Here is a 22,365-nt window from a genome sequence, read left to right as displayed (position 1 = left end):
TTTTGTAGCAAGAAGCAAGGAAGCCACTCCAGGTATGGAGGACAGCATGAGAAAGGTAGGAAAGATCACAGAATGGGATGAGCTGATGTCTACCTCACTAGGACATTGCTGGATCTGAGCAGAAACAGGCACAAAGTTGGCTAAAGCCAAATTATGACGAGCTAGGAGCACCAGACAAATAAGGTATAGACAGTTTGCATGGCCCTGCTGTGGGGAATGACATAACCTGTGTATGTTTTAAAGATGTACCTCTATGAGAATCTGTTGGGGGACAGATTTATGCATTGCTCTCACATCTGTTGGGCATCCTGTTAAGATGCAGATTCTAGTTCAGCTGGTCTGAGGTAGGGCCAAAGGCTCAAGCCCAAGGTGATACTGATAATGTCCATCTGGAGAAGCCACCCAGTTTTCAGCTGAGTTTAGAAAGTAATGGCATAAAGACATGGGTATGTCCTGGCTGTGGGAAACTGTGTCCTTTGCAGTGGGGAGAAAAAAGAAGATGTAAGCCAGGCATGGTGGGCTATGCTGCCGTGCCTATCATTCTAGCTGAAGCAGGAGGATTGCAGTGAGTTCTGGGCCAGCTTGAGCTACACAGAGGGAACTTGAGTATGTCTGTGGTGAGATTATCTGGAACACTAGATCTGGCTGGAACACACCTGCCTCCATGGGTGTTTCTTTTGCCTGGTTAAGGTGGTCAGTGATTGAGACGTACTATTACAAGCCTGAGAACGCCTACCTCAGTTTCTCTTCTCTTCTTGGCTCCTCAGCAAACTTCTCCCAGTTTGCCTTCGAGTCTGTGGTGGCCATTGCCAATAGCCTGCACAACAGCAAGGACCTGAGGAAGGACCAACACGGGAGGAACTGCCTTCTGGCCTCCTACGTGCACTACGTGTTCCGGCTGCCAGAACTGCACAGGGATGCACCAAAGTCAGGTAGTGCTTCCTGGAGCAGGGGTAGAGATGGGGATGGAGATGGATATGGGGATGAGGGCAGGTATCAGCAGGGTACCACGTCAGACCACTGCCACAGGATTAAAGGTTCAGTTTTGGTTTTCAGAGTAAAACTTGTATATGTGCTGAAATTAAAAGTTTGTAGATGCTCACCCTCTCTTCCTCCATCCCTCCCTCTTTTTTATGTTGTACTTGCTATGTCTGCCTAGTTGGTAACTTCTCAGTGATTACCTCACTGCCAATTTGTGATCCACTTGAGGGTCTGCTTTAAAAGACGGCAAACTGTCAACTGTAAGATTCTAGAATAACAGCAAGGAAAACACGACCTATGCCACGTCAGTGACACCATTGAAAGTTCTTAAACTTTTCATCACATAAAATAGTCTTCATTCCCCTGAACTAAGTTAATAATAATCCATTTCGCTATTCTTCTTAGTTATTTACGTAGACCATAAACCACAATGCCTGGGTAGCCCGGTATATAAAAATATCATCAGTAGACTTTTAAAAATTCCACATCCAAATAAATGTGGCACCTTTTAAGTCTCTGCAGTCATAATTTACATAAATCCGTAGTTCCAGTCCAATTTTTAAACCAGAGTTGGACTTCCTTTGAAATATTGCATGTGCCCGTCCTCAAAAGATGACTCTGGGTGACTCAATTCTGAACAGCTTTCCTCCAAGACTTACAAGACTTGCGTCATTCAAATATTGAGCGCACAAAAATATTCGTGTTTCTCGTTTTCCTTGAGAATTCAGAAACTCTGGCAATTGGTGACAGACTAGTACCAAGTGTATGTCTCCAGTCCCGCCACAGCCCTCCCCACTCCCCTCCACCTCACACCCTGCCCGCTTCAGCCAACACTGCCTCTCTGCCCCTTCGAGCTGCAGAATACTGAGGCTTCTTCTCAAGGCCCCATCTTAGATTCACAATTCCCCACCATTCCTCCCTTAGTCGGTCTTGCTCGAGCTCTGTAACTGACTCTGTCCTGTCTGTTGACATGTCTCTGGCTGCTGGGGTACAGGTGGCCCCACCACCGTAGTCCCCGACCCCCGATACCACACATATGGACGCACATCTGCCGCTGCAGTGAGTTCAAAGCTGATGCAGGCCCGTGTGATGAGCAGCAGCAACCCAGACCTGACTGGGACACACTGTGCAGCCGATGAGGAAGTTAAGAACATCATGTCTTCAAAGGTAGGGAGGGGCATGACAAGCCCTGGGGTGGGGGAAGGAGGCACATGTACTCTTGTTTTGCTTCTTAGCTGATGTCTACTGTATGCACTTCTGGGTACAGCTTGATATTTTGATATGTAAGTATTTTGTATGTTGATCAGGTCAGGGTACTTAGGATGTTTAGCACCACATACATCCATCTTTCCTTGGTGGTTAGAAAGCTAACATGCTCTCTTTATAGGGATTTTGAAGTATTTGAGAAAGGGTTTTAACCATTGATGTTTGGTGTAGTACCGTATTAAACCACGGTGGGGCACTGTTCTCATATTTTTTCCTGCTTTCTTAGCACACTAAAGGAACTGTTGGTACCTGAATCTTTTTGTGTTGTTTTAACTTGGGTTTTATATATATATACATATATATATATATATATATATATATATATATATATATATATATATATATACATATACATATACATATATATATACATATATATATATACATATATATATACATATATATATATACATACATATATATATATTATTATTAGGTATTTTCCTCATTTACATTTCCAATGCTATCCCAAAAGTCCCCCATACCTTCCCCCCCCACACTCCCCTACCCACCCACTCCCCCTTTTTGGCCCTGGCGTTCCCCTGTACTGGGGCATATAAAGTTTGCAAGTCCAATGGGCCTCTCTTTCCAGTGATGGCCGACTAGGTCATCTTTTGATACATATGCAGCTAGAGTCAAGAGCTCCGGGGTACTGGTTAGTTCATAATGTTGTTCCACCTATAGGGTTGCAGATCAACTTGGGGTTCTTTTAAGACGGGGTTTCTTTGTGTAGACCTGACTGTCCTGGAACTTGCTCTGTAGACCAGGTTTGGCCTTCAACTCAGAGATCCACCAGCTTCTGCCTCCTGTGTGCTGGGATTACAGTCATGCGCCACCACTGCCTGGTTCTTTTAGGTGTTTTGACATAGCGTCTCACTCTGTAACCCAGATTAGCCTAGTAGGTAACTCAAACCAACCTTAAACTCACGGCTATTCTCCTGACCCAGCCTCCCGAGTGCTAAGTTTACAGTTGTGAGCCACCATGCCTAGCTAGGTACTCAGTTGCCCTCCATCGACTTTGCCAAATACTTTCATAAAAAACTTGCATGTAGAAGCATTTCTGCATATATGCATGTATGTACACTATGAGCATACCATGTGCCAGAAGATACCAGCAGAGGTGTCGGTTGTGAGCCATTGTGTGAGTGCTGAGAACCAAACCCGGGTCCTCTGCAAGAACAGCAAGTGCTCTTGAGCATCGTTTCAGCTCTCTACCTCTGTTGGGTGCTTTGATGGTACTTTTCCAGAGCGGAACTATTAATGTGGGGTGGGTGTTTTGTGTCTTGTCTGTTTGTTTAATTGTCCATATTCATTGTACATGCAATGGTTTTATAGTTTCAAGTAGACCGAGTGCGTTTACCCTCACCCCTCAATGCCCTTCGGTGGTCCCCTTCCCTTCTGCTCTCATTTCGTATGCATTTAATGGACTCAAGTGTCCCTATACAACGTGTACACCACAAACCAGAGAACGCATGCAATATTTGTCTACGTCTGGCTTGCTTCACTTAACATGATGGTCTCCCGGTATGCCCATTTCCTAGCCAACGACATAACCTTGCTCTCTGTGACTGAATAACACTCCATTGCATGTATAAAATATCTTCTCTACCTCTTTATTTGCTGATAGACACTTAAGATCTTTCCATAGCGTGACTACTGTGAATAGTGATGCAGTAAACATGGATGTGCACATGTCTTTCCAGTGTGTGACTGATAGCCTTTCAGGTACCGAGCCACATGTGGTTGGCTGGGTCTGAGGGTAGTGCTATTTGCAGTGTCTGAGCACCCACCATACTGATTTCTATAAGGATTGGACAATTTACACTCCCAGCAAGGAGTCCGTCCACCTTCACCAGCACTTTATTACAACTATTCTCTTTTCTGTCTTTATTAATTATTTGAGAATTTTAGGCAGGCCCTTTCATGATATTCATGCCAACTCTTCCAAGATCTATCTCTCTGCCCACACCAAACTTCATGTCCTTACTTTCTGGTTGTTGTTGTTGTTGTTGTTGTTTTCTTTAATAACCCACAGAGTCAAATTTGTGCAGCCTAGATAGATAGATAATATTATATATTACATATTGTATATATAATACACACACACTCATGGCCCAGGGTCATCCACTGGAGTGTGATTGACCTACCAGAGGCCACTCCCAGAAAGAAAACTAACTCTTGCCCCCAAAGCCAGCAACTGTCTGTAGCTCCTAGTATAGGAACTCAAGAACCCCACCCTTCTTATAACGATGACTCCCCTCAGTGAGGGTGAGATATAATCAGTGGCTGTTACATTAATGCTTTTATTTTCCTCTTTTTTTTTCTGGTGGGGGAGGATCTGCTGTCCTTACTCTATATATGATATTCAGTTTTCCCAGCCCCACCTAAAGAGGCTGTGTTTATCCAGTATGTTTCAGGCTGGCCTTGAACTCCTGACCTACCTGCCTCCACTTCAAGAGTATTGGAGTTGCCTTTTCCTGCTGGCTAAAGATCCTGTATATGTTTCACGTGTTTCTTGGCTAACTATTCTTCATCTTTTGAGAACCATCTGTTCTCTTTATTGCCTGGGTAGTTCCATTCTTCCATATTTAGTGCCCTTAGTATAGTCTAGGTATTAACCCTCTGTCTGCCACAGGTTTCCTGTGGGCCGCCTCTTGTTGCTTCCTTTGCTGTGCAGAAGATTTTTCGTTTCACGCAATCCCATTCTCTAGTTCTTGGGATTCTTTGCACAGAGCATTTGCTGCCATTTTGAAGTGTTTTCTCTGTCTTACACTAACCGTCTTGGAGTTTCTTACATTGAACTCTTCCTTCCGTTTTTAGTTGATGCTCATACACTGTGAGCAATGAGAGATGAGGATCAATTTCCTTATTCCTTACTCTGTATGTGATGTCCAGATTTCCCAGGCCGCTTACTGGAGAGGCTGCTTTTATCCAGTGTACGTTTCTGGCATCTTTGTCGAGCTTCACGTGGCTGTAGCTTTGTGAGTTTCTGGCTCTTGTATTCGTTCTATTGGTAAGGCTTTCTACTGAGATTTTTGTTGTTGTCTGATTTATTGAGATCTTCATTTCCAAACTTCAGTTTATTATTTTTCATCATTTCTACATTGCTATTGAGTTCTCTTTCCTATCCTGCATTGACTTCCTTCTTTATACAATTGTTTAGTGCTGTCTCCTTAAATCTATTTAGAAATGTACTTGTGTTGTCCTTAGTGTCATTGATCATTCTTATAAATAGTCTTTTTAAACTCTTCTGGGATCTCATCTTATTTCCTTCCATTGGAATTCGTTATTATAGAACTGGTCATTTTTGGAGGAGTCATGTTGCTTTGACTTTTCAAGTCTCTTATGTTTCTGCAGTGGGACTTGTCCATCTGGGATTACGTCATGGTTGGATTTGTTGATTATCTATTTCATTTGAAATATTTTAATATCCATCTTCCCCGCTAGTGGTTAAGTCAGATCCTCAGAGCACATGTTTAGGGCATTGAGCATAACCTACAGCAAGGGGAAAAAAATGGTCTTGGTGTGACTTGTACCAACACAAGTGCAGATTGTCTCTATGTAGCTAGCTATGTGTGGAAGCAAACTGGCTCTGTGGTCACATACCTGAAAACTGATGCACAGGACCTTGATGCAGTCGCTTGTCTGACTGCAGGTGCCGATCCCATCCCTGTGTAGCATCTCACTGTCCCTTCTCTGGTGTGTGGGTTTTGAGCCTTAGCTGGGAGCAGAACCCTGTGGTGCTGCATGTTTGTTTCCCTACATCTATCTTTCGTTGTTTGCCACACAACCTGTCTGGTTTATGGGCCACGCAGTGAGTATTTTAACTAGAGGAGTCTTTCAGTCAGTGGGTACTGGAAGGGACTGTCACCAAGCTTTCTCCTGGCACTCGCCCTAGTACCTTTAAGCATTTGCCACTATGTGGGAACAAAGAGCTCCACAGTCCAGTTTATTTTAGACAACATGGTATAAGATGGGTGGCTGCCATGGACCAAGGTAGCTAGCTAATGCTGGGCATCTGAGGGACTGTGAGTCAGTGCAAAATGGCTAGCAAGAGATGTCCAGGGAACTGAGAAGTAAGTGGTGATGTAATTCTTTTTAGCAGAATGATACTTTTATGTCACTCTGTGTAAATATGAGGACTTTCCTTTTGCCTTTGCTTTCACCAGCCTGCCTATACGTGTGTGTCTGTCCATAGGCCTGTGTGTGTGTCTGTCCATAGGCCTGTGTGTGTGTCTGTCCATAGGCCTGTGTGTGTGTCTGTCCATAGGCTTGTGTGTGTGTCTGTCCATAGGCCTGTGTGTGTGTGTCTGTCCATAGGCCTGTGTGGCTACCTTCATGTGGCCCCTATGCAGGTTTACCTTTGTGCCTATGCCTGTGCCTAAGTGTAACCCGTGTCTGTCACTATGCTTGGGTGCCTGCAGCAGCTGCCTACCTAGCATGGATAACCTGCATCTTATCTGTCAGTCACTTCAGCCCTCTGGCCTCCTAGGACTCTCCTCTTTGCCCCACCCCACCCCACACACACACCAGATCTTGGTCCTCACACACTGCTTGTACACTCCTGGGGACCTGATGAGTCTTACTCCAGTCTGTGGAGTTTCTCCCACGTAGAACTCTGCATAGTTCTGAGTCTTCAGAGTGAGCTATGCAGAGAAGGACAGGCCTGTAAGGGTCCCTTGCCCCTGACTCCCTGCAGTCTGCTTAAAATGGCTTGTCTCTGTGCATGTCGGCTTCCAAGAAAAGAGAACTTTCCTAGAACCAGTCTGTTGTACACAGCACAGGGTTTCTGTCTGGACTGCACATGCTCTTGGCGCTGTGTCCTATGTTGATTATGCTTTTTGAAACTCAGGTGTCCCCTCCTTCTTAGAACTCAATCACTCCTCTTTGCGGGTACATATTTGTCTCCCCCAACCCTTCATAAATTACCTGGCTCTTTAAGAGAATTTTCCTGGCTTTCTCTTTATCTTAACCCTAGGTTCCGACTTGCTGGGTTACTCTGCGAATAGAGAGAGCACTTGCCAGTCAGGAGCACTTCCAGAATGACCTCTGAACTCTCCCCTGTTCTGTTTAGTGACCGGTCTTTCTTTCTTTGTCACTTAAGCTAGTGTTTGTTTGTCTGTCTGTTTGTCTGTCTGTCTGTCTGTCTGTCTGTTTTTGTCAGCACCCTTGTAGGATGGCTGCTCAACGAGCACCCCGCTTTATCCCCTAAGGGAATCCAGTAGTCTCTGCTTGGGTTTTACCATCCCCCAAGAGTTGGTTCCTGTGTTTCAACTGTACTTAACTCCATGTTACTGCCCATCAATCTATTAACAGCGACTATCTCAGGAACAAGTGACATCATTTACTTTCTTTGCTTTGTTTTATATTTATATGTGGCTGTTATTTTGGTTCCAGTACAGAAAAGGCCTAACATAGAATCAAAACGAATTCTGCGGTTGTGATTTCCAGGAAGTTTCCTCATCCCAGTTTATATGTTTCAGATTGCCGATCGCAACTGCAGCCGGATGTCTTACTATTGCTCCGGCAATAGTGATGCGCCAGGTTCAACTGCAGCCCCAAGACCAGTCAGCAAAAAGGTATAGACCAGGGCGGAATGAGGGTAATCTCAGCACAAGAAAGGACTCACTGGTGTCTTCGTGTTACAATTGAAAACAGACACTAAGTGCTTGCTTTCTGTTCCCTGCCCAGCTAACATACACACATCCTTAACAAAAGCAAGTGGCAAAATTAATATTATTTTAATACTACATGAAGTAATATGCCTTCTTGACTACGTGTTTTTGGCTGAGACCAAGTGCATCCAGAAAGAACCTGAGCCATTCCTCGGGGTTGACCTGTAACCCTCCTCAATTCTGAGTTCAGAAAACATGCAAAGTTGGGGATTCCTGAAACCAACAAGACCCCCTGGTCAGAACAGTGAGTGTGGTCCAGAGAGACATAGGCTATCAAACCAGTTGTCCGTCATGTGTCCCTCTCTGCCAGGTATCCAAGAGGTTGATGTCATGATTACCATACAGGATCCTTAAAGTGCAGATACACTAATTGCAGTTACACATGAAGCTGTTTCCAGTCCCCAACAGCATGGAAAGATTTTATTACAGACAAGGAGAGCATGTGCCTCGAATGACTGTCTTTGGCCTGGAGGAGTGAAGGATAGGGAACGAGAGGTGGCACTGAGCTGACGCTGTAGACCGTGCAGTAATCCAGGCTCTGGATGTCGGCAAGACCTTCCAGGAGTTAACTCTGAGAGGGAAAGTGACAGGAACTTGTGGTTAGGCCCAAAACTAACTTGTCACCTACCCTAACATTTAGCATTAGGCTGTCACAGCCACTGGTCCCAAGTTCTGCTTTCCTTTAAAAACTGTATTATAAAAGGCTAAACATGTGACACAATCCTTAGCCCCCATCCCCCAGCACTGGAGAGGCAAAGAGATCTCTGTGAGTTCAAGCCAGCCCGTTCTACGTAGAGAGTTCTAGAAAACAAGAACTACATAGTGAGTCCTGTCTGAAAATAAAATAAAACACTGAAGCAATCAGCATATTTGCCTAAAGTCCGACTTCCTTAGTGTACATCCTGTTTGGTATTGCGGTTGGCTTGCCTTGACCCGGAATGACCAGGAGGGAGTTGGTTTTATTTTGGGGGGAGGGGGAGCTAGCCAGTGTGTTGCCTTCATAGCTTAGCAACCGCTTTTGCTACTTGCCTGTCTTCTCTAACCTCTGGAGCAAGGTGTTCCTACACTAACACTGTCCACTAAGCAACGTGAATTACATTGGGAAGCAGCTTACCCTTATGTAATCTCTTCCTGCCCTAAGACTCTGGCAGACAGGCTGACCTATTTCTAGCGGCTACCTCCACGGCTGGTGGAGGGTGTCCTTCTTCCCATGGGAGGGTGGAAAGGGCAGCATGCTGTCATGTGCCCGGTTGGCAACCAGCGGGGTTAACACTCAACTCCAACCCCTCCCAGATGGCACAGCCTCACTTAAGACTCCATCAGCAAACAGATGTGCTCCCGTGCACTAAGATAACTAAGGTTTAAACTACCCCCATAGAGTGAGTGAAACCAGCCAATGAGCAGAACTTAACTGCGGAAAATAGCCAGAACACTGTAACATCTGCTCGGAGATTTCTCCGTTTGTCACCTTCCAATTTAGATAAGTAGCCCTCACATTAAATGCCTATAAGAGCTCGTAAATGCCATTGTGAGCACCCCAATCCTGTGGATGGTTTGAAAGTCTGTCATGAGCAATCATTATCACCATCAGTCTTTGCTTTGGACTGACTTTGACACGTAACTTCCACCCAAAGATGTGAAATTTGAGTGTTGAAATAGTTCTCACTCTCCTGGCTGCGGAAAAGCCACAGACGAGTCTATCTGTGTGCGTGTGTTCTAGGCTTTGCACACATGTGTAAGATGAGTGACCGCCAAAGGAATCCTAGCCACTGCTTTTGCCTTTAGTTGGTGTGGCACTGTCTTGATTTGCCCAGCACCGAGCAGGTCCCCCAAGACAAAGGGAGTTCGTTCTATTTTGAGAGCATGGAAGTATCAAGCAAACCAAAATGAGTTATTAGTTTTATTTTTGATCCTCACCTTCTTCCCTTTTTTCCCCCCTTAAAAAATTTTTCATGTGTGTGTGTGTGTGTTGTAATTCAGAGTTTCACTCATAAACTCATCCATGACATTTCCCTCATGAAGCAATAATGGGATGATGCAAAGATTTGTCCAACCTTGAAGGCATCTGAATATATCATCCAGACAGTGGTTCTCAGAGTGTGGCATCCCAGTGCCAGCAGGAGCTTGACAGAATGCAGATAGATCCTCAGCCCCTGCTCTAGACCTTCTGCCTCAGACTCTGAGGATGGCACCAGCCATCTGAGTGTTACTTGAGGATCATAGCAACCAACAACTCAGTTTTGTGGAAGAGCAAACTAAGAGCAGAGAGAGGAAATGCATTGTGTGGTTGGTGGGGCTTTGAAAGTCCTTTCTCTCTAGCATACACCACCAGTACCACCCAGGAGAGCTGCTCCACAGATGCAACTGTTATTGTAAGGCTGGGGCCATGGTGCAGTGCCACCCGCTGCCCTCCTATGTGTTATTTCCGCACTGATTTTGCCTCCTGTCACGGCCTGGGGTACCTTGGACACAAGCCTCTCAGCTGTTGAATCAGAAGAGAAGGAAAGGGGGTTTAGTGGGTATTAATCAACCTTGCCGTCACAGCCTGGTTCTTGTTTGTTTGTTGTCTAGCATTTCCATGAGGAGCTTGCCCTGCAGATGGTGGTCAGCACTGGAGTAGTGAGAGAAACGGTCTTCAAGTACGCCTGGTTCTTCTTTGAGCTTCTGGTAAGATTCTTGTGTTTGTATCTATGCTCCGGCTGGGCGAGCAAAGCACGCCTGGGGAAGGCAGAGTTTCCTGTGTCAAGACCTAGTCCTAAGCCTAGGATTGCTCCTTGAAATGCAGCTGCCCCTCATCCTCCGTCCATCTTCCACCAAACTTTATCGACTCTACTTTAAAAGTCAACCCCCGTCTTTGTATCTCCTCAGGGTTCCCACTTGACCAAGCCACCATTGGTCCTCATTTGCCTCTTGAGGTATCTTTGCTCTCAGTCCATCCCGCCCACCCCAGACAGCCAGTGTCATACAGACTGTGTCAGCCTCCTTGTGGTCTTCAGAACACTAGAAATAAAGTGCCGTGAAAAGAAACCATAGCTAAAATGTCCTCGTATATTCCTAATGTGTACCTGTGTCTCATGCCATGGTCCCCTCATTTAGCCACATTGGGCCCCTTTTTAGTTCCTAGAAAATACCAGGCCTGGCCTTTTAACCTAAAGCCTTTTTAAAATTTTCCTCTCACAAGCTACCTTTTACGACTCACCCTCAACACACTCTCTGCACTGTCTCCTGGCACCACCTCCTACAGAGCCCTTCTCTGGCCACCATACTCAGTAATGGTGTCTCAACTTTACTAGCCTCCTCTTGGAGACCCCGTTCACTCCTTATGAGCACTGTATGCAATTTGCCATTGTTTTCTGTCTTACCTACTGGATTTCTAGGATGTGATCCTCGATATCGTACAAGCAGTAACCAGCAACACTAACAGTGGTTGGGAGGAATATGGAATCTGTATATCTGTTTACCTACCTATGGAGTCAGTCTCCCAGCAGAACAGCGAAGGGTACATTTATTGTTCCTCCATGTTTTCATGAAAAGAGTGCTGAGACCTCCTTCTGCTTCACTATTGACAGACATGGAAAGATTTTGTCATAAAGGCCATTGAGAACAGAGGCTGGGAAGATGATGACTCAGTGGGTGAGAGCACACATGCTCTGCAAGATTCGAACCTGAGTTCGAATCCCCAGAGCCCACATACAAAAGTAGGCGGGGCTGCATGTGCATGTAACCCCAGCATTGGAGGACAGATAGGTGGGTGCCAGAAGCTCAGTGGCCAGCCAGCCTAGCCAAATCTGGAACCTCTGGTTCAGTAAGAGTCCCTAGGTGGGGGGGGGGGGGGGACAGGAATGGTGGTATACAGCTTTAATCACAGCGCTTCAGGAGGCAGAGGCAGGAGGATCTCTGTGAGTTCAAGGCCAGCATGGTGTAAAAAAAATCAAGTTCTGGGACAGGCAACAGAGAAACCCTGTCTCAAAACAAAACAAAACAAAACAAACAAAACAAATAAAAAACAAACAAATAAAAACGGAATCCCTAGGTAATAAGGCAGAAAGCAATAGAGGGATGTAGCATGTAGTTTTTAGTACCCCTCTTTAATTAAGCTCTGGGCAGATAGCACTACCAGTCCCTGCTCTGGCTCCCTTGGATCCTCCAATGAAACACACACACACACACACACACACTAGCTTATTTTTAATATGCTTTTAGCTCAATGGCTGGGTACTTCTAAGCCTCCCTTGGCTAGCATGTCCTTTTCCTCATGCCCAGCTCAACATCTCTAAATCTGTCCTCCAGTTTAGTTGCATTTCTAATCTTGCCTGCTACCCCACGCCCAGTTGGGGAAGCAGCCGATGGTCACTCCCTCCAAAACATGGCTAATCTCTCTCCTTCCTTGCATGTCCTAGCCTGCCTTTTGGGAATATGGAAGTCCTGCCTCTTCTACCCAGCCACTGGCCACTAGCATCTTGATTGATCAGTCAAGAACCAATTGGGGAACAGGACCTTCAGCATGCTCTCTCTCTCTCTCTCTCTCTCTCTCTCTCTCTCTCTCTCTCTCTCTCTCTCTCTCTCTCCCTCATACACACACACACACACACACACACACACACACATTCCCCATCGAAGCATCAGAACCACTCCCCCTACAGAGGAAGACATCCAAAACCCAGTCCTTCATGTTTACTGGGTTCCTTCCTCTCACATTAACTGAAGAATATGTTTAAGGAAAAGGAGTAGAATTTCTGCCTGAGCTCTGTTTCCTCCATTGAAATCCGAGGCAGAGAAAAACGGCAATACTGAACAACCAGACAGAAAGAAAAGGGTCAAAGGAAAGGAAGATACCACACATCTGGAGGAAGCAAGGCATGGCAGGTAGCAGAGTTAAGAATCTTGTCTTTTACCATGGAAACAGTTTTAATCCCTGAGAGGCTCAGCATCCCAAGGCCTAGTCTGAGAATGACCCCAGTGCACTGACTCAGATCCCACAATCCCATGGGAGTGTTTGATAGAATGAATGAGGTTCCTGTTGGAGTGGAGGAAACTGTACGTACGTACGTACGTACCTGTCTTCCTAGGTGACTTCAAGGCACACCTACAGTGTACTAGTCCCCACCACCTCTATTTTGTGACTCCTAACCATAGCTAAAGGGCTCTGGAATTTTGACCAATTCAGCACCAGATCTTAATCTTCAAGCCAAGCTGGTTAAGGCCTGTGGCTACAGCTTGCTAGCCTTTGGTTAATAGCATCATCAGGGTATACATGAGCTCTGTGGTCTGGCACAAAATGGACTGGTAACAATACTCATCCCCTTCTTTTTTCAGGAGGCACAGAAAATATTTTTTAAAATGTCTCGAAAAAACAAAATAAGCAAAAAACCTGTTCTGTATGTCCTGTTCTGCCTGCTGTCTCACCCACCATCAAGCTTCCTCTCAGAGAAGATCCCCTTGGGCCATGATCCATCTATAAATAATTCATAAAATAATCCCAAATTCTAAGTCAAAATTGCAGACAGGGGGGGAAAAAGAACTAAATTTGCCTTAGTGAAAGGTGTCCTAGTTATTAACTCGCACATTTACACGCACTTCCTTATCCGCTCTTAGATCTTAGGCAACACCCTGCTTGTGGGAAAAGCACCGAAATCCCTGGGGCGGGGACTCAAGCCCAACTTCATGAGGGATCCGGTAGTAACTCTGCAGGCTCTCAAGTCCATCCTTGAATCTGTGAGAACTTCTCTTCTCCCCATGACCCACAGCAGGTTCTCTTCTCCCCATAACCCACAGCAGGGCTAAAGAGATATGCCACCTTTCTCAGCTGGGGACGGGTGGAGCCTCCTTCTCTAACCCTCAAGTCTAGGTTCTTTCTGTTCCCTATTTTGCCTCTTGGAGAAGTTCAGAGTTTAAACATCTCAGTCCACTATACTGACTGACAGTAGGCTAACCCATGCCATCCAGTTAGAACACTGTGTGACTTATTTGGTTCCCCGTCATCATGAGCTCAGCTTGAGTGGTTCCACAGAGCATCTTGTAGCTCCATTTTGAAGGCAAGCTTGTAATTCTGGGAAGAAATAACAGTGACTCTGTCTGTTGAGTAACGTCAGTAGCAGTTGGCACCCCTGAAAAAAGAAAAATAACATCCTAAGTGAATTGAGCATCTTACTTCTGTATGCCAGCTACTGTGTTAAATATTTTTAAAGCATTGTCTCGTTTAATCTTCCTATAGCCTTGACTCCAGGTCTTTGTGATTCTGAGTTTGCAGGTGGGGTTAGAGGAAGAATAGCCACAGAAGAGCTCCCTGATCTGTCTAGGGTTGGTGGCATTACTTCATTGTTTATGACTACAAGGAGCTAAGAATGACAGAGACGGTGAAAATTGCTTCTAACTGGTATAATTGTTCACTTAGACTTGTTTGGCCCAAGAGAAGGGGGTATCTAAAGTTAATATGTCCCTCTTACCTCTAGGACCCCCTTATGCTACACAGATGACATAGTTTAGAGAAGTTCCCATGGATCAAAGCACTTTGATGGGGTTGGTCCTAATGCAAGCCCACCAGGACAGCAGATACACAGGGCTCTACAGACTGTAGCCTCTCTGTCAGCTGAAAAGCATTTATCACAAGGCCTCTCCCCAGGGTGTCTGAGGTGATGCAGAAGCCAATAAAGACTAGAGAGACACCCAGGGTGCCACAGCTGCCTGAATCCTTTGGTTACCTAGCCTCGTTTGTTCTGAAGAATTACAGAGAAGGAGCAGGCATTCAGGGCATAGAGAAATCTAGAGACAGGGAAGAGATCTGCTCGGCAGGGGTTGGAGCCATAGAAAAACATTGACACTGCCAGGACTACTCAGTGGCAGCAGGAGTGACAAATGGCTAAACAGTTCACCAGTGACCTCAGGCTACAGTCTCCTGGTCACCAGTCCAGCCAGAAGCCAAAAGGAAAATAGGGAAGGGGCCATTGCTACAGTGTACAGACACCTCCTGAATAAACATTCACACATGGAGAAGGGCAAGAAGCCATGTGGGGGTTTGGGGCTGTGGTGGGCATAGAATGACCATTGATCTCAGACCCAGGCAGCACCTTAGTCCTCTGTGCACTGTACCTGACTGGTGCTCAGAAAACCTGAAGAGGAGAACAACTTCTCCTTGGCAGCAGAGGGGCAGTTTGACACCTCCAGCTGTGCTGGCCACCGGGTGCTAATGAACAATAACTTTGTCACAGGAGCCAGTACACTTAGTCCTCGGGTTCGTTTCACACATTTTAATGAATGAGCTCTGTGCAGTTAGAAGTCTCTGATTCAGACCTTGGTGGCTGCGAGGTAAATAGGTGACCTAGTTCACTTCCTCGGGACATGCCATCCTGCACGAGGGGGTTCTGAAAGTTGTCCCTTCTCAGAATGGGCCACAGAGGCAAATGTGGGAGAGATTCTTTTTCTGTCCCCACCAAACCCTACATATGGGTCAAGCCCCACTGATATTTTTGCTGGGTTCTTTTGTGAGGACCCAGGGACACAAGAGCTGGCAGGTTGCTGGCAGTCTGGACACAGGCCATCAGTGGGGAGTACTATTGTGAGAATTATTTATTTGGTTGTGGGATGGCCAAACTCAGCAGGCAGGAGCCGAATGTAACAATGAGTTCAACAGGCTGGCGCTAGGGTGGGTCAGCCAGCCAAGGATGGGGATTGGGGTCACCTGCACAAAGAGCTCTTGTCTTCCCTGGCCCTAGGCTGGAAGTACAGTGAGAGAGATACTTTTGTCTAACAAAAAATTGCACCCTGTTCCCACCCCTCGTTCAGGTCGTCTCCCTGTGCGGGTGTGCATCTCCGGGACTATGGCTATGTCTGTGTGACCTGGGCTAGAAAGGACCTTTAGGCTAGGAAAACCATGGTTCTTACATTGGCTTTTCTGTGGTTGGGTCTGCCCTGAGCTAGTCGGGAGGGACATTATCCGAAACATGGACCAGAAAGCTGCCTCTGTCCTTCCTTCTTGAATTGCACCTTGTTTGTCTTGGCCTTGACAGGTTTATGTTTTGAGAAACAGAACTCTGCTGTCAGTGAACAAGGGGTTCCATTTTGCTCAGAGTGGAAGCCAGTTTCCAAGACACCAGATGGGGCAGATGTGGATGGGTCAGCTTCAAAGGAAATTGCTTTTCTGTTGTTGGATTGTTTACTTGCTTGTGTGTGTGTGTGTGTGTGTGTGTGTGTGTGTGTGTGTGTGTGTGTTACTTGCCTGATGTTTTTGCTTGCTGGCTTTGAGGCAGGGTCTCACTTTGTAGCCCTGGCTGACCTGGAACTTACTATGGAGACCAGTCAGACTTTAAACTGTTAGTAATTCTCCTGCAGCCAGCCATCTCTTGGGTACTGGGATTATAGGTAGGTGCCAGCAGGCCCAGCTGACAATTGCTTTTTGCTGCCATGCTCTGACTAGTCTGGACAAATTCATGAACATGATTTCAGGATGTCAGCACACAGCCATGAGAAATCCCAGTGTAGTGGACACTTGACCTATTTCTGTGATAAAATAGTCTGAGGAAAAGAAGGAAGGGAGGGAGGGAGGGAGGGAGGGAGGGAGGAAGGGAGGAAGGAAGGAAGGAAGGAAGGAAGGAAGGAAGGAAGGAAGGAAGGAAGGAAGGAAGGAAGGAAGGGAGGGAGGAAGGGAGGAAGGGAGGAAGGGAGGAAGAAGGAAGAAAGGAAGGGAGGAAGGGAAGGAGGGAGAAGGAAGGAAGGCAGGAAGGAAGGAAGGAAGAAAGGAAGGAAGGCAGGCAGGCAGGCAGGCAGGCAGGCAGGCAGGCAGGCAGGCAGGAAGGAAGGAAGGAAGGAAGGAAGGAAGGAAGGAAGGAAGGAAGGACAGATAGGTTTATATTGGCTCACAGTTCACTGATGCAGTCCATCAGGGTAAGGGTGTCATGGCGGCAGGAGCGTGGGACAGCTGGCCACATTGCATCGGCGGTCAGCAAACAGACAGTTGACTGATACTGTTCTCAGCTGCCTTTTCCCATTTTGTTCAGCCTGGAAAGCAGCCACAGAACAGTACTACTCACAGCAGACAGGACCTCCTGGCTCCAGTTAACCGAATCCTGCCCAGAGGTTTGGCTCCTAGGTGATTTTCTGATCCTGTCAAGTTGACAGCTGGCAGAAACCACCACCCCAATCTTGCCAGTCAAACTGTCACAAATAGCTCTCAGCAAAGTCACCCAACTGTAAGACTCCACCTCTGGTGATGTCAAAGGATGACGCCAGAATCTCCTGGCCCAGGAGGAACCCAAAACTTATACATGGTCTAGATTTTAAAATAGTAGGCATAAAACTGTTATTATACTAGATACCAGTTGATTAATAGATTGGTTAACTGTAAGTTAGGCTTAAAAAACTCAAAACATAATTTTCCCTAGAAGATGAGCCAACATGGGCTTCAGAATGAGACTCATCTAAAAACATATCCTTCAGAGGCAGCATTCTATATAATGGTTAAATTTCTAGATAGCCAACAAAATCCTGATCATTCCATGATATAGTTTGCAGTTTAATTTCTAGAAGCAGAGATTAACTCGATGTGAACTATAGAATTGCTTTAGGAAAAAAAAAAGTTTGATTTTATAAAACTGAATATAGGAGGGGGCCTTTCTTTCTTGTTCTCCTTACTGTAGTTTCAGGGAAAGAAAAGACTTTACGCCAAGACAGCATTATAAAGTAGTACCTGTTTGTCTTGTATCATGTACTGTAACAGCCAGTGTGCTTCTGAGGACCCAGCCTCACTCTGTCTCCAGGATGGAGGCTGTCGGGGAGGGGGGTGTTTTCTGACACCAGGCTAATCAGTTAAGCTTCAGGTTTTGCCAGCAGCATGAAAGGAGCCCCTGACTTGGGCTCAAGAGGAGGACACACTGCCCACCTCCAGCCACCGTGGCAACCATTCCGCGCATCAGAAGCATTTCCTAGTTCAGAGCCATCTTGGACACCACCAGCACCAGTAAAGTATCAGGAAGTCCATCATGAAAGATTTCCTTCAAGCCAGTCAGTCCCCTTTTGTATGTTGTACAATCGCGTCACCAACCTCTGTACTGACATTGTCCCATTCCTCCGTAGGTGAAAAGCATGGCACAGTATGTCCATAACCTGGATAAACGGGACAGTTTTCGGAGGACTCGCTTTTCTGACCGCTTCAAAGATGACATAACTACCATTGTTAATGTGGTCACCTCGGAGATAGCAGCCCTTTTAGTGAAACCTCAGAAGGTAGCCGTGCGATTCTGATTTATAAATTGTTTGCCTTGACTGACCGTGTTACAGAACAAAATAAAAACCTCATGGGAAAACTAGTTAAAATATAACACCAGTTAAAATATGCTGGCCTATTCTCCGGGGTGTGGCTGGAGATTGCTGTAAAGACTTTGCAATGCGATTGATCATTTAAATGATTTTATCAGAGAAAACACTGCTGCTCTCAAGAGATTCGGTCTGCAGTTTAATGGAGTACATAGTGGATATTTGCCACCTACTTGAAAATGGTTTCAAAAATACATTTATGTACAGAAAGAAAAATAACAATGGTTTGTAAAATGTAAAGTATTGATGTGTAGGGTATGATTTTTGTACCAGTCTTTAACTTGAAATCATTCCACAATTAAAATGTAAAAACATACGTAACTAAGAATGTCATGGGCCAGAGAATGGCTCTGAGAATGGAGTACTTGCTACCGGGCCTGAGGGACCTAAATTCAAGCCCCAAAACCTGTGTGGTCAAAGTGGAGAACCAGCCCTTGCAATTGTCTCCTGACCTTTGCATATGCGGCATAACTCGTATTTATCTCCGCCACACAAATATATGTAATTTAGATTGTTTTATTTATTTATATTTATTTTATTTACATATTTTGATGTTTTATTTATTTTATGTATTTTATTTATTTATTTTTGAGACAGGGTCTTACCTTATAGCTCTGACTGTCCTGGAACTCACTATGTAAACATCTCATAAATAAGAACACTGTGAAATAAGAAGAAAAATAAAACAGAAAAACCGTACAAAAACAAAAAATTAGCCTGGCTTCGATTTTTGAAAAAAATTCACTCTCCCAAGTATGACTCTAATATCTTTCAGAATGAGAACCTTGCCTAATTGGAAAAGAAAAAATTCCTAAGCCCTTTTATCCTGACTGGATTTTTAAAAATAATCCTTATGATTTAAGACGCTATCTCCTGGGAGCTGGGGGGTGGCTCAGTAGTTATGAGCATGTGCTGCTCTTACAGAGAAGACCAGGTTTGGTTCTCTCTCTCACACACACACAAACAGACACACAGACATACACACAGACACACACACACACATACACATGCACACACACAGACATACATACACACAGACATCCACACCCACAGACACATACACAGACACACACACACAGACACACATACACACACAGACATACACACACACACACACACAGACACACATACACACACACAGACACACAGACATATACACCCACAGACACACACACAGAGACACACAGACACACATACACACACACACAGACACACACACACAGACACACACACACAGACATACACAGACACACACAGACACAGACATACACACACACAGACACACACACATACCCACAGACATACACACACACAGACACACAGACACTCACACCCACAGACACATACACAGACACACACACAGACACACACATACACACACACAGACACACACACACATACACACACACATACACAGACACACACACCCACAGACACACACACAGACACACACCCACACCCACACCCACAGACACACATACCCACAGACACACACACAGACACACATACCCACAGACACACACACACAGACACACAGACAGACACACACACCCACAGACACACACACACAGACACACACAGACACACACACACACAGAGACATACACACATATACAGACACCCACAGACACACACAGACACACACACACAGACACACACACACACCAAAAGAAACATGTGATGTCTTACGAATACTCACTCATATACATAAGATAAATAAACCTAGAATATGTTTTAAATCTATTTCTTTGAAGATAATGAAAGCATTTCAAGTTAGTCTGCACACTCCACCCCAACCAAAAAAAAAAAAATCTTTAGCCAGAAACTGGGTGTTGGTGGCACACGTCTTTAATCCCAGCAGTAGAAGGCAGAGCAGGCAGATCTCTGAGTTTAAGGCCAGCCTTATCTACAGAGTGAGTTCTAAGACAACTAGGACTACACAGAGAAACCCGGTCTCAAAAAACAAAAACAAAATTTGAAAATTTAAAAAATTATCTAGGTTTTTATATTCTCAGAAATCAGGAGGCTGAGACCAGAAATTCTGAGGATCAGAAATTCAAAGCCAGCCTGAGCTAGATAGTAACAGGTTTTTTTTAAGTTAAAAATATTTTAAATTATTTCTGTTAAATAAATAAAATTTTAAAATGTAAAAATTCACAGCCCAAAATTGTATATATGGAATGGAGTTGATTACATACCTCTAATTTTGCATGTACAAAACAAGACCGATGGGAAAAAAAAATGCATCTAGAATTATACTTCACCCAGAAGGATGGTGGGCCAATGTAATAGTCTCTTCCTCTCCCAGTGTAGTTCCAGTCCAGGGCTAAACAGTATGGTGTGTGCCTCTGCTGCTCTTACAGGAAAGCGAGCAGGCAGAAAAGATCAACATCAGCCTGGCCTTCTTCCTGTATGACCTCCTGTCAATCATGGACAGAGGCTTCGTGTTCAACCTCATCAAGCATTACTGCAGCCAGGTGAGCACCCCGGAGCTGCGGCTCAGCCCCTTCCCACCCACTGCTTATGTGACCGAGTATTGCCGTCTTCAGTGTGACCCCCACACATCTTGGACTTTCACGGTTTGTACAGTGTGCGAGTCCTTCGGCTACCCTGGATCGCCTGAACCCCTGGAGCATGCATCAGAGCCGTCAGCAAGTCAGTCTGAGGAAACTGAATTTTCTCAGGAGCGTGACTTGCTCCAGTTAACAGAGAAATCACAGGACTGTGCATTTAATCTTGGATCAGGGCATCCAGAGTTTGAGACGGGGACGATGGCTTCATGTGCAAGCGTGAGGACTTGAGTTTAGAGCTGCGGCACCCACCTAAAAGCTGGTGACGTAAGCCTCTCACCCAGGTGTTCCTGGAGACAGACATTGGAAGTGGAGCTAAGGCGGATCCCAAGGGCTTGCTGGAAAGCCACAGAAGAGAGCATTTGGCATTCTCCTGACCTGCAGTTCTCTCTCTCTCTCTCTCTCTCTCTCTCTCTCTCTCTCTCTCTCTCTCTCTCACACACACACACACACACACACACACAGAGAGAGAGAGAGAGAGAGAGAGAGAGAGAGAGAGAGAGAGAGAGAGAGGAAAGGAGAAACCAAATTATAAGGTTTCTTTTCAGTCATTGGAATTATTAATTAAATTGTGGTTTGAGGTTCTAATCTTAAAAATCTGATGAACTGGGATTGAATTTGCAGGAGTATGAAGCACATGGTTTTTTAATGCGGCACAAGTGATAACTCTACCCCAGAGGGTTGTTGTTGTTGCTGCTGTTGCTGTTGTTGTTGCTGTTGTTGTTTTGAGCCAGAGTCTCACTATATAACCCTAGCTGCCCTAGAACTATGTAAGCCAGGCACTCAGAGACCAGCCTACCCCCTGTGTCCCAAGTGATGGGATTAAAGGCATGCACCGCCTTGCCCAGCTTTCTCCCCGAAAGTTTTGAACATAATTCTTTCTTGATTGTCTCTTATCAGAATATCCTGGCAATAAGAACATACTATTGTTATTACACATCTTCTTCCATATTTCTTCTCTTCACCATGGCTACCATGTCTGCCACTATTACCACAACCACAACAACCACCACCCCCTCTCCCAGGCTGCCATCACCGCCACCATCACTGAGACTCGGAACAGTTAGTAATGGGATGGCTTTAAATGTCAGCTCTGTGACTCTTGGTTTCCTTGTTTACAAAATGCAAGGGTTCTCTGCTGGGCTTTGAGGGGTGTGGTACCTCCTTATCGAGGAGAAAGATGTGACCAGAGGAGACACAGGAGCCTCACTGGGCTGCGCCAGAGAAAAAAAGCTCTGCCCAGTCAACCATCCAGAGGCTTCCCGCAAGGAGCTGCCATCCAGGGGAACCAGGAGCAGCCAAAGTTCAGGCTCACTCTAGTGTGTGTGTGTGTGTGTGTGTGTGTGTGTGTGTGTGTGTGTCTGTCTGTCTGTCTGTCTGTCTGTCTGTCTGTCTGTCTATGTAGTGGGTAACCGGTGAGGTTGCTCTGCAGGCACAGTAGGAAGGAATCTGGGTCAGATTACTGGAGGGGCTGTAGGCTCTACCTTCTCAGTAGGAAACAGCCGTGCCTTGAGGGCTCCTGAGCTCTGCAAAGTAGAAACTAAAGGCTGGAATTCTGTTTGGGT

General features: G+C 45.5%; 1 protein-coding gene across 2 annotated transcripts in view; it reads left to right on the top strand.

Moving 5' to 3' along the window:
- Positions 1–22,365, top strand: part of Dock8 (dedicator of cytokinesis 8) — a 204,080-nt gene that overhangs the window by 129,845 nt on the left and 51,870 nt on the right. For both annotated transcript variants that reach the window (XM_021151299.3, XM_029472365.2), the window contains 6 exons: positions 768–932; positions 1,976–2,148; positions 7,731–7,826; positions 10,494–10,589; positions 17,991–18,140; positions 20,594–20,707. In XM_021151299.3, coding sequence (XP_021006958.1) covers positions 768–932; positions 1,976–2,148; positions 7,731–7,826; positions 10,494–10,589; positions 17,991–18,140; positions 20,594–20,707 — 794 coding nt within the window. The remainder of the gene's footprint in view (positions 1–767; positions 933–1,975; positions 2,149–7,730; positions 7,827–10,493; positions 10,590–17,990; positions 18,141–20,593; positions 20,708–22,365) is intronic.

The sequence above is a fragment of the Mus caroli genome, unplaced genomic scaffold, assembly GCF_978045245.1.
Source record: "Mus caroli unplaced genomic scaffold, Mus_caroli_1 scaffold_20, whole genome shotgun sequence".
NCBI classification, from domain to species: domain Eukaryota; kingdom Metazoa; phylum Chordata; class Mammalia; order Rodentia; family Muridae; genus Mus; species Mus caroli.
The sequence above is the reverse complement of the archived record's forward strand: the minus strand, read 5'-3'. Positions and strand labels throughout refer to the sequence as shown.